Source organism: Thunnus albacares, chromosome 19, assembly GCF_914725855.1.
Source record: "Thunnus albacares chromosome 19, fThuAlb1.1, whole genome shotgun sequence".
NCBI lineage: Eukaryota > Metazoa > Chordata > Actinopteri > Scombriformes > Scombridae > Thunnus > Thunnus albacares.
The window spans coordinates 23,937,362-23,953,002 of NC_058124.1; the positions used below are offsets into that span (position 1 = coordinate 23,937,362).

Here is a 15,641-nt window from a genome sequence, read left to right on the forward strand (position 1 = left end):
ATTTTAAACCAGCAAACCCTCTAACCACAACCCTGCTTCTTCACTTATGCAGCTTTGTTTGCTATTTATGTTTTGCTGAGTGGTCTCTGTCTGTGATGGATGCTGTATGTCAGTGGTGGGTGGGGGGGGGCTTTAATAACCTCTAAAAATAAAAAATGTATTGGACATTGTGGATACAAGCACACTGCAGCAGTTGTGACAATTTAAAAGAGATGCATGGCTATTTATATGAATCAGAGAATCCACTGTTAACACTAATGAATAACATCCAATTTAAGATCTAAAATTAAACAGGAATTTGTATTTAATGATGTAATAATACACCACTTCACACTATGGATGCACTGACAGGATATCAACATCAACTCACCGGAAGACACTGAGTTGATGTTGGCAGATGTGTCAAGTTAGCTAAAAATAGCAAGTCCCTTCCACTCAAAAATGTTTTTTTCTTCTTGTTCCTACAGTTGGATGTTTGAGCTTCACTGTGCAGAATGATGTATGAGCAGAGTTTGACACTTGAAGGCTGTTTTGCTGAAAGTGGAAAGTTTCTCTGTGCTCATTAAAAAACTGATTTTAAGGGGCGGGTGTACGAGCAGGATTTGTGACATCACAACTAGTTTCAAAGACAATCCTGGTCCAGTATCCAATTTACACAAGTGTGATGTGAAAACTTGAAGCCTCTAGTGCACAAACACTGAGAATGAACTTTACAGTGAAGTAGAAGACATCTTGTGTCCGGCAGATAAACTTTAGAAGTGAAACGTATTTGCATATTCATAGAATCTTGAATTTTTAATGAGGGAGAAAGAGGAGAGGCCATTTTCAGGACTTTAACAAGATAATTGAACTTTTTTGGAGGGGTGAGGGAAGCATATCAGACAAATGATTATTCAAAGTAGAGTATTTTATATACATCTTACAACATGTCTGGAGGGGATCTTTAAACTTTTGGTAGGACTAATACAGTACAGAGTGCAGCTATTACTGGCTAACTGGCAGCTGTTATAATACTTGAAATTTCGTCTTGTCACACAGTTTAGTCTGACATTGGTACTTTTTAATTAAAACAAAACCACCCTTAATCCTTAATTTGTTTGAAAGTTGTGGCTGGAAATGCACACGTGTACTTTTGGCTGGCTTGACTCGGCTGTAGAGAGGTGTGCAGGAAGGAACAGGAGAGATGAGACAATAATATCAAGACTTAAATTCGCTATTCGCTATTCAAAATAGGTAAACATAACACACGCAGATTGTGTGTGATAGTGTGGGTAAGAAAGAAACAGTAGAGCATGTTATGACACACTGTCAGAAATATGAGGCAGAAAGAAAGCATCTGATTCAAAACCTCAAAAAGAGAAAAGTACACTTTGATCTAATAGATATCCTACAAAAGAACTCAAGAAAAGAGTTTTATCGAATCCTATTTCAGTATCTTAGACTAGCTAATTTGATTAGACCAGTGGTTCTCAAACTTTTTTACATCAAGGACCCCTAAAATGACACAAATTAGACCTTGGACCTCCGTTTGATAAGATTTTGTTCCAAGGTCCACGATCTGATATCAGCTTTTAGCTTTATTACAGAAAGTGAATGAAACCAATGACCCACATAGTCATACATTCTGTCATTGTGTTACTTATGGATGAAATTATAGTGAAAATAAATTATTCCTCTTTTTGCTGGGGATACCCTGGAACCCCCCTCAAAGATCCCTGGGGGTCCCCGGACCCCACTTTGAGAACCACTGTACTACACATTCTTATCCACATGCCATACCGGTTGGTGGCGGTAATGCACCAATTCGTTGTTTGCGAACCGCCAATAAACCTCAAAAAAAGTAGAAGAAGAAGAAGAAGGCTGTGGAGAGCTGGAGGGAAAAAAAAGGGAGAAAAAAAACGAAGGAAAAAAAAGGCATTTCTGAGGGGTTTGAGGGGCGGATTTGGACAAAGTTTCCCAACTGTCCCGACCCGAGGAAGATCCGGGGGGGTTCACGGGGAATCGATTTCACCGGTAATTCACACAGGAGTTATAAATCGGCTGTTAATTAACTGTTATTTTCAGTGTGTCTGAGAGCACCATCGTCCCAACCGCCGGAAGTCTGCATGAAGCTGCGTCTCCTACAGAAGCAACGGCGTCGACGTTTTTTTTTCTGTCTTGGGTTTTTTTTTTTTTTTTTTTTTTTTATTCTAGACTTTTTTTTCTCTTTTTTTATTTTCTCTCAGCGAGATGAGCAGGGAGTGAGGAATGGAGGCGTAGGGAGCGAGGATGTTTGTGTTTACCAAGCGGCAGGCTAGTTAAGCATATGAATATACAGACAGGCCTCCTTGTAGCTAAAGCAAGCCAGCGAACAAAAGGAGAGAATTAATGGAGGCAAGTTAGCTAGCTCCCCCCTTGTCTTGTCTTGTTGCGTTAACCAGCTAACGTTAGCCACATTTGTTTATGAAGCAGATATCTCACTTAGCTCTTGGCAGCTGGTTAGGTGCAGTGTAACACATCTAGACTGAGCGCTGCTGCTCAAAACTGTTTCTGACAAATTCGGCTCAGTACTTGCAAGATACCATCAATCACTGCTAACGTTAGCCCGCTGCTAGCAGTGCCACCGTTTTTTGAGCCAGCTTGTGCCCCTCGTCCAAAAATGGCTCTCAGTGCACTGAAACATTGACTTGTTTTGTACACTATTTACGGCCCCTTGTATTAGGCGCCGAGTTGTCAATCGTTATATATCAAATAACATGAGAAGCATGCCCAATATTTGTTTATGTAGGTTGTGCAACTGCAGAGGAAGCTCCTGAAAACAGCGTGAAACATTATATGAGTTTTGCATTGCCAAATGTTTTGCATGTAATGTGACGTTACTTCAAATGTTTCAGAGTTTATTTTTACATGTGTTTTCGTTTGTTATGTTGAAGTTCATTTTTCACGGGTCTTTTACTTCCCCCGTTGACTTTATCAGTTATGTCAAATGTTAGTTCAGCTTTACTAACATGTAATTACATGCATGCTTTTCTTGGTATTTGAGCAATATGGCTATGCATGGCAGTCACAATCTTTACATGCATACAGGAAACCAAACCTCATAACTCATTTTGGCTGTTGGTCTATAATTGTAGCAAAGGATGTGGAAAATAACGTGCAAATGCATGCCAGTGTACAACAATGAAACTACCAAAACTTCCCTCTTTTACTAGAGAAATGTTGCGTATGTGTCAGTGGGAGATGATCAGGAAACAGAGGATTACAGGTTTGATGATTAAAAAAAGATAGACAGCAGTTGTTTTTTTAACAGTAAGTGTTGTCTTCAACAAACCATATGCACTCTTTGAAAGGAAATTCTTTTCAACACATACTGACCTTGCATCTAGTTTGTGCGAACACGCCTCTGCTGCTTTTCTAAGCAATAAATAGTCAACATTTTGACACACAAGATTTGTTTGGGTTGTTTGGTTGCTAAACTAGACTAATTGACATGTTGCTAATGTACCACTCTTAAAGATTGTGTAATTTATTAAAAGTAACACATGCTGTGTAAAATACTAGTGAGGAAGTGCATGGTTTTGTGGTAAATCATAAAGAAAAAAGCCTCAAAGACTGATAATCAATAGTGTTTTCTCAACTCTTGCCTCTTTTGTCCTCCTGTAGATTTCTTTGATATCCATCCCTTGCGGAGTTGAACATCTTTGCCTGATTCCTTTCGCATCCTCTTCTCTGAAAATCTGATCAAAAATAAATTAAAAATATAAGAACAAAAGCCCTTAAATGACTCAGATAAAGCAAGAAAAAGCAGAAGAATTAAAACGGCCTTCAGTCAGGTTTGTAACAACCATCTACATTTTTTTGAACAAGATCCCTCAAATAATGGTTGCTTACCATGCAAAGTGGCTAATGTAGCAGACACTGTAACCAGAGAAAACTGCTTTTATTAGTCCCCCCCCCATTCATCCCGACATTTAAAAACTTGACATGATCAATGTGTCAGCCGATCGAGGAGAGGATACGTGGAAAGGAAACAAACTAAGATGATTGAAACGCAGCCATGCATGGTCTCGTTTCACATGAACATAACAAAAGGAGCATAGTAAGAAGGAGGAGGACAGGTGTTTTCTAAGTGTGTTGCTTTTTAATTACAGAAATAATGGACGATTCCCATTTCAACTCATCATACTTTTGGTCTCCCGTCCCCACTGTACAAGGACAGGTAGAGACAACCTTATTGTTGGAATTGTCTTGAAATACACATAGTATAGTGCTATGTTCTATGTCAAAAGATACCCGGAAGCGATCATCACTTTGACTGTTTAATGCAAAAACTTTCAATATTTTACTTTAAACATCACCAGACAATGACTTGACCCAGTACATGTTGTTAATGACCCCACTAAATAACGCTCGCTTAGTCAGTGAAGTTGGCTTAACCTCATACAGAAGTTATTTGAATGTGAGTTCTTGAACGGGCGAGGATTCACTCAAGTCACATGATCACTCCTGTCCCTCTCCTCTCTCATCTCTTCAACCCCTCTTTATCCCCCTTTTTTTTTTTTTCACTTACTTTTTTCGCATCTCACCATGACTTCGTTCTCTCTTCTCTCCCATCACCGCCTTCTCCCTACATGGATCTAACCCGTCATCGACTCCCGCCCTTGACACCTCCATCTCCCCCTACGTCCTCCCTGTTCCCGCTTCCGTCCTTCTTTCCTCATTGTTATCTCCCCACATTAAACCACGACGTCTCTCCTCATTGTCCTCCTTCTTTGTGCTCTCCTCCCTTCTCTCTTTTTATTTTCTTTGTCCCGTTATCACACACATCTTCTGTGTTACCTTTATTGCCTTTCCCCACCGTCTCCTCTGTCTGCTCCTTTTGTTTTCTCCTCATCTAAACTTAACCCATCCTTGACTCCACCTCCATCGTCTTTCCTCTTCTTCTGTACTTCCCTCTTTTGTCTTTTGCAACTTCTTCCTCATACACCTGTCTCACTTCCTTCCATGTTTTATCATCACACTGCTCCCTTCCTCTCCAAAACCGCTTCCTTATCGCTCACAACCGCTTTTGTCGTACATTTCATCCTTTATATTCCTCTCCCGTCCTATCACGGCTTCCCCATATCTCCCAACCTTTCACCCTCACCCATCCCTCGCTCCCATCCTCTTTATTACATCACTCTTCCTACCTTCCTCCCCCCCTTCCTACCAATCTGCCCCTCATCCCCGATCTAGATCGAGAACGCCATGTTCCTGAACAAGGCAAAGGAGCAGCTAGGTCCGGACAAGGGCAACGCCTCCTCCTTCCCTCACTCCTCGTCGTCTTCCACCTCCTCCCCCCACTACCCCACGGCTGTGCTCGCCATCCCCGGCTCGGTGGACACGGGGGCAGGGTTGCGGCTGGTCCCCAAACAGGAAGGAGGTGGGGGTAACGCGGGAGGAGGCGGCGGCGGCAGCGCACCCATGAGTGCAATCGGGGGACACCTACACCAGTCGCACACCACCCAGAACGTGACTGTTGTGCCCGTTCCCTCCACGGGTATCATGACGGCAGGTGAGTGGGGTACTGTGATCAATTTTTCTACTTAAATCACAACACCCCCCCTTCCCACCCCCACCACACTTCATTTGCCATTATGTATTTTTTCTGCATTGTCTTGTTATATTTGTATGTTTGCATGAAAGTCAGGAACACTATAAATATTCAACTGCAGCTACTTCTTATCTTGGTCTGAAAAGTATTCTTTGTATCCCTTATTGTTAAAGAATATTTATCTGGATTGTTTAGTAAAAATTTGAGCCAACACATGACAAGTTTGACAAGGTGACTATGGGTGTTTTTTTTTGTTTTTTTCTTGAACAAAATCCTACTCAGATCTTATGTCACAACCTGGCACGGACTCGTATGAGTAGTCGGTGCAGTTATTATTTCAGTGATTTGGCTTTGAGCCTTGTACAAAGTTATTTTTGGTGGCTTTAAATATTGACAGTGTTGCTGGTTATTCTGACACTGCACCTATTGTTAGCTACTCTCATAGGTCAACGGTAGCTTAAAATACCTAGATAATGAATGTAAAATATGTTGTTTTGACCAATTGGGCAGCCAGATCACAGTTTCTCTTCCTCTTAGCGGGGTTAGTCATCACAACCCCTCAAGGCTCACTGGTCCCCACTGCCTCCACGCAGTCATTTGTAGCTGGACACCCCACTGCCACCACCATGATAGTGTCTACAGTGCACCACTCAAATACAGGTAAAACACAAGTGCCGTTCACGTCACTTCAGTCATTTCCACATGTTAGTAGAAACTGCATCTTTTGGATGATTTTATAAGCATTTATTTTCATGTATTCTAGTTATTATTTTTTTTTTTTTACCTGTATTTGTCGGGAATATTTTGCTTTTTCAGCAATCCTCTCATCACGAGCGACACAGTAAAACTCTATAAAACATTATAAAGACTGTTGGCCAGCGAGCAGCTGCAGTAGAGGAGACGGGGTTGAGCGCTTTGCTTAACGACACCTTAACAGAAATTGAAGCAAGATAAATTATTCATTTAAAATAGTAAAGCTTCGTCTTCTTGGTATTTTGAATTTTTGAAACATTTCCTCTACTGAGGTGAGTTCAGAGTAAACTGAGGCCAGAAAAACAAATGAGAAAATCCGGTTTTCCACCTGCCATTCATTTATTCCTGCATTTTCTGTATTGTTACATCCCTGCAGATGCAAACACACACACACACACACATATCTCACATACTGTTTTGTAAGATTTGATATTGTTCCTAATCAAGGCGATACACCCCTGCACAAAGGCTCACGCAGATGATATGTAGGACTCATAGCGTCTTATTTCTTCACCCAACGCTCCCCCCCAACTTCTCACATCTCTCATCCTCTTATCCTTTGTCCTTTCTCTTTACTTCCCTCTTGTTTCCAGACAAGAAGGGTGACATTGCTGTCCCCCCTGCAGTTGTCATGCCGACGCCAGGGAAGCGAGGCAGGAAGAGCAAACAGGTGATGGGCAGAGTGGCCGGGGTGGGTGGAGTCCTCCCTCCAGGAAGTGATGCATTAATATTGGCACACCTCGCTGCTGGTGGACAGGTGAGGGTCTATTTATTATTTCTCTTTCTTATCATCTTTTTTCTTTGTTACTGATATTATACGGTGATTATCCTCATTACTAATATATTGTTACTGTGTTACAGCACCATACCGCTGACCCCTATGACCTATCGAATGATGAAGATGATCATACCAACAAAGACGGCCCCAAATCCTACAGGTAGGGGAGAGTTGTTGAGATAATAGAAATGCTTGTGGTATCACAAAAAACACTTTTACTGGTAACTCACACTACATTAAATATTCACGATTACTCTTTGTGCCATGAAGGTTTTCTCCTCTCTCTTTCTCCTCACTCTCCAAGGTGTCGGATGTGCGCAGTGACGTTCTTCAGCAAGTCAGACATGCAGATCCACGCCAAGTCCCACACTGAGGCCAAGCCCCACAAGTGCCCCCACTGTTCCAAGTCCTTTGCCAACTCCAGCTACCTGTCCCAGCACATCCGCATCCACAGCGGGGCCAAGCCCTACACCTGCACCTACTGCCAGAAAACATTCAGGCAGCTCAGCCACCTACAGCAGCACACACGGTACCGGTCTGGGCTGGGTGGTTTGTTGGTCCCGTATGTGTGTGTGTGTGTGTGTGTGCTTACTTGTGCATGTGGTTTTCTGCTGTTAAAGTACGTGTGTGTGTGTGTGGTGATGGATGGAGGGAGGAAGGTGTGGTGGGTCGGGGGATGTGCTGAGGTGTTATTGGAGAGTGTTGACAGTGTAAAGCTCTTTTGTGCACTTCTGCACATCACCCTTGAAGGTACAACACTTGTACCAAATATAATAAATCTATGATATTCAGCTTGTTATTATCATGTATTTATTAATGAAGTCTAGTTCCTTTCTGCACACTGATTATCAGGACAGGAAGCCAACATTGTTATCATTAAATTAACAGTTGCTTTGCTCATTTGATGAGCTAAAATTCTCTTCGAATACGTGACAGCCTGTTTGGACGCATGCTGATTAAGTGTTTGGTTGATTAAGTCAACTCACAGTACCACTTAATTTAGCAGATGGTCCATATTAACTTTCTCATCCTGCTGTTGTCACGAGTTTTGCTTGGTCCTGCGTTTTTCTTTGGATTCCTTCACAAAGTTCCTTCAAAAATTTCCTCTTTGTTTCGAGGCACCTTTTGGAGACTTTTCACAGTCATTGGAACCTCGTATAGTGTTAAAACATCCCATCAACAAATGAATTTCATGTCAAACAGGAGAAGCAGTGAAAATACAGTTTAATATAATATTTACTTGAATAAATTATCACATTGCGGAGATGACCAGCATGATTATGTTTACAAATGAGAATGTTGATTATCAGATAGTGAAAATGTCGCCAGCTGGAAAGTCAGTCTCATATTTTAAATCCACACTGTTAGTACACTTTGCTTATGCTAACTGTGAATAATCATTTAAAACTAAACACCCTCCTCCTCCTCCTGTCTTAACACTTTTAATAACATCCTAACAATAGATTTCCAAAGGTCAAACTTCCAAAAGTCGCCGATCAGACTCTGAAAATGTTTTTATTGGTATTACATGTGTAATAACGTAAGAGATGAAATCCCTTTTCTGCCATTCGTGCTGTCACTAGTCTTATAAATGACTTAATTTAACCTTTGATCTTGTGATTTACCCTCGCCGGTTTTTCATTTCCCGTATTGCCGTGCACTAGGTTGTCTCTGTGGGTTTTAGACCATTCATTTTAAATAGTACGATGGGCTCCACTGGCCCGCCACTCGTCCTGAATTCACTGAATTTCAGTTTTGCCGCCGCAGCGCCGAACAGTCATAGACACATTCACACTCAAATCAGGGCACACCGATTGGAGAGAGAGATTGCGAGAGAAAGAGAGAGCGAGAGAGAGAGAAAAGTGTGACTGTGCTTGCTTATGTTTTTGTTCTGTGTTTTCACGACTCAGACACAGCACAAAGAGCACACTGTCAAACTTAACGATCTACGATCAACGCAACTGATCGCAGATCGTTATTACTTTAAACGCATGATTTGGTCTGCGGTTCATCATGAAGTTTGGTCATGCTGTAGCCTAAAAATCTCTCGCTGTTTCTCTCTCTCTCTGTTTCTCTTTCTCCACCTCCCCCTCCCCCCAACCCCCCAACCCTCCAATCCTGGTGTCCCGTGTTAGAAACCACACTGAGGCCAAGCCCCACAAGTGTCCCCACTGCTCCAAGTCGTTTGCCAACTCCAGCTACCTGTCCCAGCACATCCGCATCCACACCGGGGCCAAGCCCTACACCTGCTCCTACTGCCAGAAAGCATTCAGGCAGCTCAGCCACCTACAGCAGCACACACGGTACTGGGCTGGGCTGGACTGGGTGTGTCTGAATGACCGGGCATGGTTATGTGTGTATGTGGGAGTAGGTGCACCTGTTTTTGTCCATGTGTGACCGATTTCACTTTCACTTGCACCATCTGTCTTATTAAATATACTGTAGAGATGAGTGGATCTATGGATGAATGTTAAACGAATAAAGATGTTTGAGGTAAAGATCCGGCCTTTACTGTGGAAAGTAACAAAGATGGAAGGATGGAGGTATAAATGGATGGTTGCTGGGAAGGAAACACATTTTTGTCTCAAAATTCACCGACTGTTCTCACTGTGTTAGTAGTTAAATAAGTTTTTGAAGCCACAATGTTTAAGCTATTTGTGTGATTATAGCATCTTTTCCAGTTAATGAGGCGTGTTATGACGTCTGTGATGTTGACAGGAGGTTTTGGTTTTTTGCTACCTAGGATTGCTTGATTGATGGCTTGAATGTACAACACCCACAGTGACTCATTTTCTGTTTGCCAAGTGCAAATATAGAGTGTAACCTGATAGTGTTGTGTGTAACTGTGTAACTTTGTTTTGTGTTTGTTTTTTTTTAGGATTCACACTGGTGACCGGCCGTACAAGTGTAACCATCCTGGCTGTGAGAAAGCTTTCACTCAGTTGTCCAACTTACAGGTAGATTCATTCTCACATCTTTACTACTGGTCTGTTGGTGTTTCCTTTAGTAAGATGCTGATTCTACCTTCCTGCTTGTTTATTGTTGTCTAACTACCCAAACTATGAATATAAATGAATTAATCAACATTTTTAGCTTTTTCCAAAGTATGAATGATTAAATTAAATGACTAGTCTGATTCCTATTGATGTATTTTTGTTTGAAAAGTATCTCTTAATGAATGAATATGAATTTCTGTTTCTTTAAGAGACATAATAGAGATTTCTGTTGTATTCTGAAGCACTGTGTATCTGGAAGTAAACACTTATTGATTGTATTAACTGCTGTTTTTCCCAACACTTGTCTCATTAACCTTAAAGCCCAACTCCATCCAGTGTTACTTCCTGTTTAATGGTTAACGTTCTTTCTCAAACAGAGGATGGGGGGGTATTTACTATAATAACAATAGAAATAAAAATAAAGAAGCTGTTTATGATTATATTGGACTGATGCTATTTCAGCAATAATTATAATGTGTCTCACCTCATACATGGTCACATAGTTTAGTAATAAATGTTACACAGCAGCGTTTGCACTGGAATATGTTTCAAGGATAAAACATGAAACGCTACTTTTGCTAAAAAGAAAGTTGGAAAAGAGGCTGATGAGCCGCTAACCCGACGTCTCCTTCATAAAAAAAGCAGAAAATCGAGTTATAACCGACCAGTTTGGTGTGTGTAGAAGTGTGTGTGTTTATACTGTAGCAGCCTGGTGTCATCAGGAGATTTAATGAAGGTAAACACAGTGAACGTTTCAGTCCTGCTGCCTTCAGATGCTGCAGAGATTTAATGAACTGATGATGTTTTTCATACAGTATAAACAGCTGTAGACAACAGATACTGTAAGAATCACACACATTTATTTATAGATCAATGCAGACTGATTCCTGCTTTAACCACATTAAACGTTATTTCCTGGGGCGAGTGTTTAATTGAAATTAATTGTTTATATTTTAAGCATTAATCCGTTGTGGCAGCAAGTATTTAGTTTGAAACACAGGCGCCTGACAAAAACAGAGAGTTTAAGAGGATGATGTAGTCATGCGACATTGTTTTAGCAACAGCTTAAATCTTTGAACTTTGAGTGCAAAATTAAGTTAAAAAGAAATATTTGGCAAACAGTGTAGCTAATCAACGTTGTCAGGAAATGGCTCCAAAAAATGCCAAAATACACTGGAGGGGGGCTTTTAAAAAAAATCATTCATTTTAACAAGTAGTTTAATCTGTCACAGTCTTTGAGTCTGCAGAAACAAAACGAATCGTTGTAACAGCTGTATCTTCTCGTCTTCCTTCAGTCTCACCGTCGGCAGCACAACAAAGACAAGCCGTTCAAGTGCCACAACTGTAACCGTGGTTACACGGATGCCGCCAGCCTGGAGGTGCACCTGTCCACACACACCGTCAAACATGCCAAGCTGTTCTCCTGTGGCCTCTGTAACAGATCCTATACCTCGGTAGGACGTCACACCCGTCAATCAATTAACACATATAAAGATTCACAGAATTCACAGGACAGGATGTACTTCTGTTTGTTTGAATATTACAGTCCATGACAGAATATAACTCATCGGTGAATATACTTTCCCCAGTATGATCTACAGTTTATACATATATGTTAATATGTAGCAGGTTTTGATTTAATGAGAGGTCTAAATGTTTTTAAGAATGACAGTACTTGTCTTACATCCCCATCTAATGTCCTCAATAATTCTACAAAACATTTCTTACTAGATTTATTATTTCAGTCAGACTCATTGGAGACAACTCACATGAAACACATTTCCTGGATATATTTCATGCAGCTATAGAAAGCAAACAACAAGCCTTTTTGTTCCATGAACTTTGAATTAATCAAATTCATGTCTCTCTCTCTCTCTCTTCCCTCTTCTAGGAGACTTATCTAATGAAACACATGAGGAAGCACAACCCCGACCCGCTAACAGTGGCGGCGACAGTCGCCGCTCAGCAAGCCCAGGGCCTCACGCCGGGCGGAGGAGGCGGCAGGGGCCGAGGCCGCGGCCGAGGGAGAGGAGGCGGCGCTGCGGGAGGAAGAGCGGGCCAGCTCCAGAGCCAGGCTAACCCTAACAACCCCAACCAGAACCCGAACCCCGGACCCCCCGGCAGCTACCAACAACCCCAGCAACCCACAGAAGCTGTAGTTCAATGCCCATTTGACCTGCATCAGTACAAGACTGTAGCAGCCAGTGAAATCCAGTACAAACCAGTCACTGTGGCTGACCTGCCAGTGGCACACAAAGACCTCTGCCTCACCGTCTCCACATCAGCCATACAGGTGGAGCACATGAACTCATAGGCTGCGTCTTCCCAACCTTTTTTTTTTTTTTTTTTGAGGAATTACTAATGGTGTCTGCAATGTAAAAAAGGTCCATATGAACAAGTAATTTAAATGTATTCCATAATATATTCCTCTCAAAACAAGTAAACATTGGCTAGAGGGGTGGAAGACTTTTCTACCCTACGATGCAGACGATGCAAATCATCTGGTTTTTAAACTTCTGCAGTCTTTATCGAATTTGATCACGTAACAAGACACTCAAGGGGACTCGATTCAGATTCACTTTCGTGCGGCTCTTAGTGAGGGTTTTTTTTCTGAAAGGGGTTTATCAGGTTTAAAGATACAAGTCCAATTTTTATCCACCAAGTGGCAGTTGTTGTTTTTTTTTTCCTTCGTTTTAAGAAGCTTTAATGCTGAGTACAACATTAAATTACTTTTTAGAACACAGATATTTTACAATGTGCTCCTTGATTCCTGAGCCCATGTTGTGCCAAGGATCTCTTAAGTAGAAATGCTGGTCTGGGAAATCTATATAAGTATTTTATTTCTTAGCCTGAAGCCATATTCCCATAGTAAAGACTTTCAGAAACAGGAAATGGGTTTTTTTTTCTCCTGAACACACTAATCTGTAAAGGGTTTTGGCTTTTAGATTGTGACGAGTGAGACGGTGATTAAATCCTGACCTGAGTTTCCCAAACTCATCTTGAGTCTTGAGTTCACTTTAATCCATTAGAAGTGAACGGACTCATCATTTTTACTATAATGTGATACTTTGTGAAACATACTTCATGCACTGATCCTAGACCAGCAGTCCCGCTCTGAGAATCTTGATCTCAGAGGCTCACCGATGTCTCCTCTCATTGCGTTCTTTGCAACCGACATCATCGGAGGAGGAAGGCCCGCGGATGTTTTACAGTGCAAAATATCCGCGGGGGTGTAAAATATCTGTAAAATACAAAACAAGACCACTCTGCATGTCTGTGGTGCAGAGTATTGTCTAATTTTTTTAACAATATTCAGATCACATTAATCTGAAAATTCTCCATTATTAAGTTCAAGCCAAAACAAAGGGAGTGAGAAAGACCCATCAAATGATTTAAGACTGTAGAGGTTCACAATAGCAACTGAGATATCACGGCAGAAAAAAAAGAGGAAGATTTAAATGAATAAAAGTGTTTTGAATGACACTGTCAATGTGCCATGGACAACAGAGGGTGGACCAGCCTGAGGAAAGAAGAGTTGCAGCAGGAGGAAACGGACGGCGGCGTATCGCGGGATATGGTGAAAACCTGGGCGTTCAGCTCCCGAATCATGCTGTCCTTTTACACCCTCCTCCTCCTCCTCCTCCTCCTCCTCTCAGAAAGCGAGGAATTAAGGAACTCTTTCTTTTGTCGGAGCCCAAAGGATTGAACAAAAGAGACAAGAGCGGTTCAAGAATGCACTAAATGTGAGGAATCTGCTGCCGAGCGAGATGGAAACACGACAGAGAGAGAGAGAGAGAAAAAGAAAAAAAAAGGGCTTGGTGGGGTGGGAGGGGTCATAAAGAAAGCACTTGATGAAGCTTGTACTTCACCGCCTATGTTTGTCATCGTTGTACTTTTTTTTATATATCATGTGTATGTATTTTTCTACCAACAGAGGAACGTGTGAACAAGAGAGAAAGCAAAGTGAGTGCATGAATGTGAAGGGAACAAAGAGAAAACTCCTAACAGCGTTTTTTTTTGTCCCCTTTTTTTTTTTTTTTTTTTTTTGTTACTAATCAAAGAAAGACCATTTACTATCCTCCGATGAGTAAAGACAGCCCAACTCGGCTTTTGTCGGGGTGGTTGTTGGGGAAATAATGATTGTGTGATAAAAAATGGCTGACAGGTACTGTTATCAATCTTTTTTTAAAAAGAACTTTTCATACATATTACTACTTTCATTATAACTATTGCAAATGTTATCCACATTATTATCAATCTGAGGCATTATTGTATTGCAGTATGCTGTACATAAAATAGATAGAAAATACTTTTTTCATCTGTAAAAGGGAAGTATGTCCTGTGAAAAAGCATATATGGAAACTAAAGGAACTCAAATTAACAAGTACCAAATCATTGGACGTGTCCCAGGTCACCTTTTTTAGTGCCAAACGGATCATAAACATCTCAGCAAAGTCTTCAAAAAAAAGCACGATGAGCATGATTCCAAGGCCTTAGGAAGTTTGGGACTTCCCCGAAAAGTGTTAAATTATGGAAAAATGTTCGCTCTCTGTAGTAAGACTACACGCTCGCTCACTACACTTGGTGATATTCACCCTAATTAAGATGAAATCTGATTAAGCCAAGTGGTCTGTTGACTGTATATTTATAGTAGGGACTTAAGTTTTATTAGGCCTGTGCAAAAGTGAACTACTGCAACGATTAGTAACATTTGTCACCCATGAGAATTCCTTCATGAACTGATTTTTTTTTCCCTCTTTTAACACTTAACCCGAGTACATCTTAACGATTACGTGACATTAAACGAGACGCGCGGGTGACCCGGGACGCTGCCGCCATGTTTTTGTGCACAAGCTACCCAATCAGAATTTTCAAGCAGCCTATACAACTGGCTGTTTGTCCTCATGTATACTCCTCCTTGTATTTCATTGTGTCTTTTTATGAAAAATAACACATTCTCAATATTCTTGTTAATGTTATTACTGATGCTCCTGATAATAATACAGTTATTAGCTGCCCTCTTATGCTACACTCTTGCATACTGTATGCACAGTTACACCTCTTGCTCATCTAAACAGACTGTTTCTTCCCTTAAGAAGAATAAAGTTGGAAAACAGTTTATGATGAAAAACTGAATGGTGTGATTTATTTTATTTCAATCCGGGCTGCGTGGTATTGATGAGAATTCATAATTTTGATCAATTTGGACTGAGCTGGTGAAATCCAAGACTGAGGTTGTCTGGTTTTTGTTGATTGAGAAAGATAAAAGAAAGCCCTGCCAGGTTGTACAGATCAGTAATGTTTCTTCTGCGCAGTTATATTTTTATTTTATTTCTTCCCTTTAGACAAAATCTGCCTCGTGTGATTTGTAAATCGCATAAGTTAGCAGTACAAGTTGAATATGTTTTGTTCCACAGTAGCTAAAAAAAAAAAACGGAAAGTAGTGTATGATATTTAAAAGGAAACTACAGCCATACAGGAAAGGGAAGAGCCCCTACAATAAAAGATGTTTTGACAAATTGAATTTTGCTGAAATAGATTT

The 15,641-nt window shown here is 41.0% G+C and overlaps 1 protein-coding gene across 8 annotated transcripts; it reads left to right on the forward strand.

The window, feature by feature from the left end:
• The first annotated feature begins 1,844 nt into the window (after positions 1-1,844).
• On the forward strand, positions 1,845-15,232 carry znf384a (zinc finger protein 384 a). Of its 8 annotated transcripts, none has more exons than XM_044335809.1 (11): positions 1,845-2,013; positions 4,131-4,198; positions 5,215-5,542; positions 6,110-6,232; positions 6,919-7,082; positions 7,187-7,263; positions 7,408-7,632; positions 9,239-9,406; positions 9,982-10,060; positions 11,395-11,553; positions 11,991-15,232. In XM_044335809.1, exons 2-11 carry the CDS (start codon positions 4,136-4,138, stop codon positions 12,411-12,413), a joined length of 1,809 nt encoding a protein of 602 aa, XP_044191744.1. In that variant the 5' UTR covers positions 1,845-2,013; positions 4,131-4,135; the 3' UTR covers positions 12,414-15,232. The 8 variants fall into 8 exon arrangements, with proteins under 8 accessions (XP_044191744.1, XP_044191751.1, XP_044191747.1 ...); XM_044335816.1 differs by having other exon boundaries at positions 7,408-7,509; positions 9,284-9,406; XM_044335812.1 differs by having other exon boundaries at positions 6,952-7,082.
• The last annotated feature ends 409 nt before the right edge of the window (positions 15,233-15,641 follow it).

Bases quoted from the DNA above. Each gene is read 5' to 3' on its own strand.
- znf384a (XM_044335809.1), top strand. From the start codon at position 4,136: ATGGACGATTCCCATTTCAACTCATCATACTTTTGGTCTCCCGTCCCC. The intron at 6,233-6,918 runs GTAAAACACAAG...TCTTGTTTCCAG, and splicing joins AGTGCACCACTCAAATACAG to ACAAGAAGGGTGACATTGCT. The intron at 9,407-9,981 runs GTACTGGGCTGG...GTTTTTTTTTAG, and splicing joins CACCTACAGCAGCACACACG to GATTCACACTGGTGACCGGC.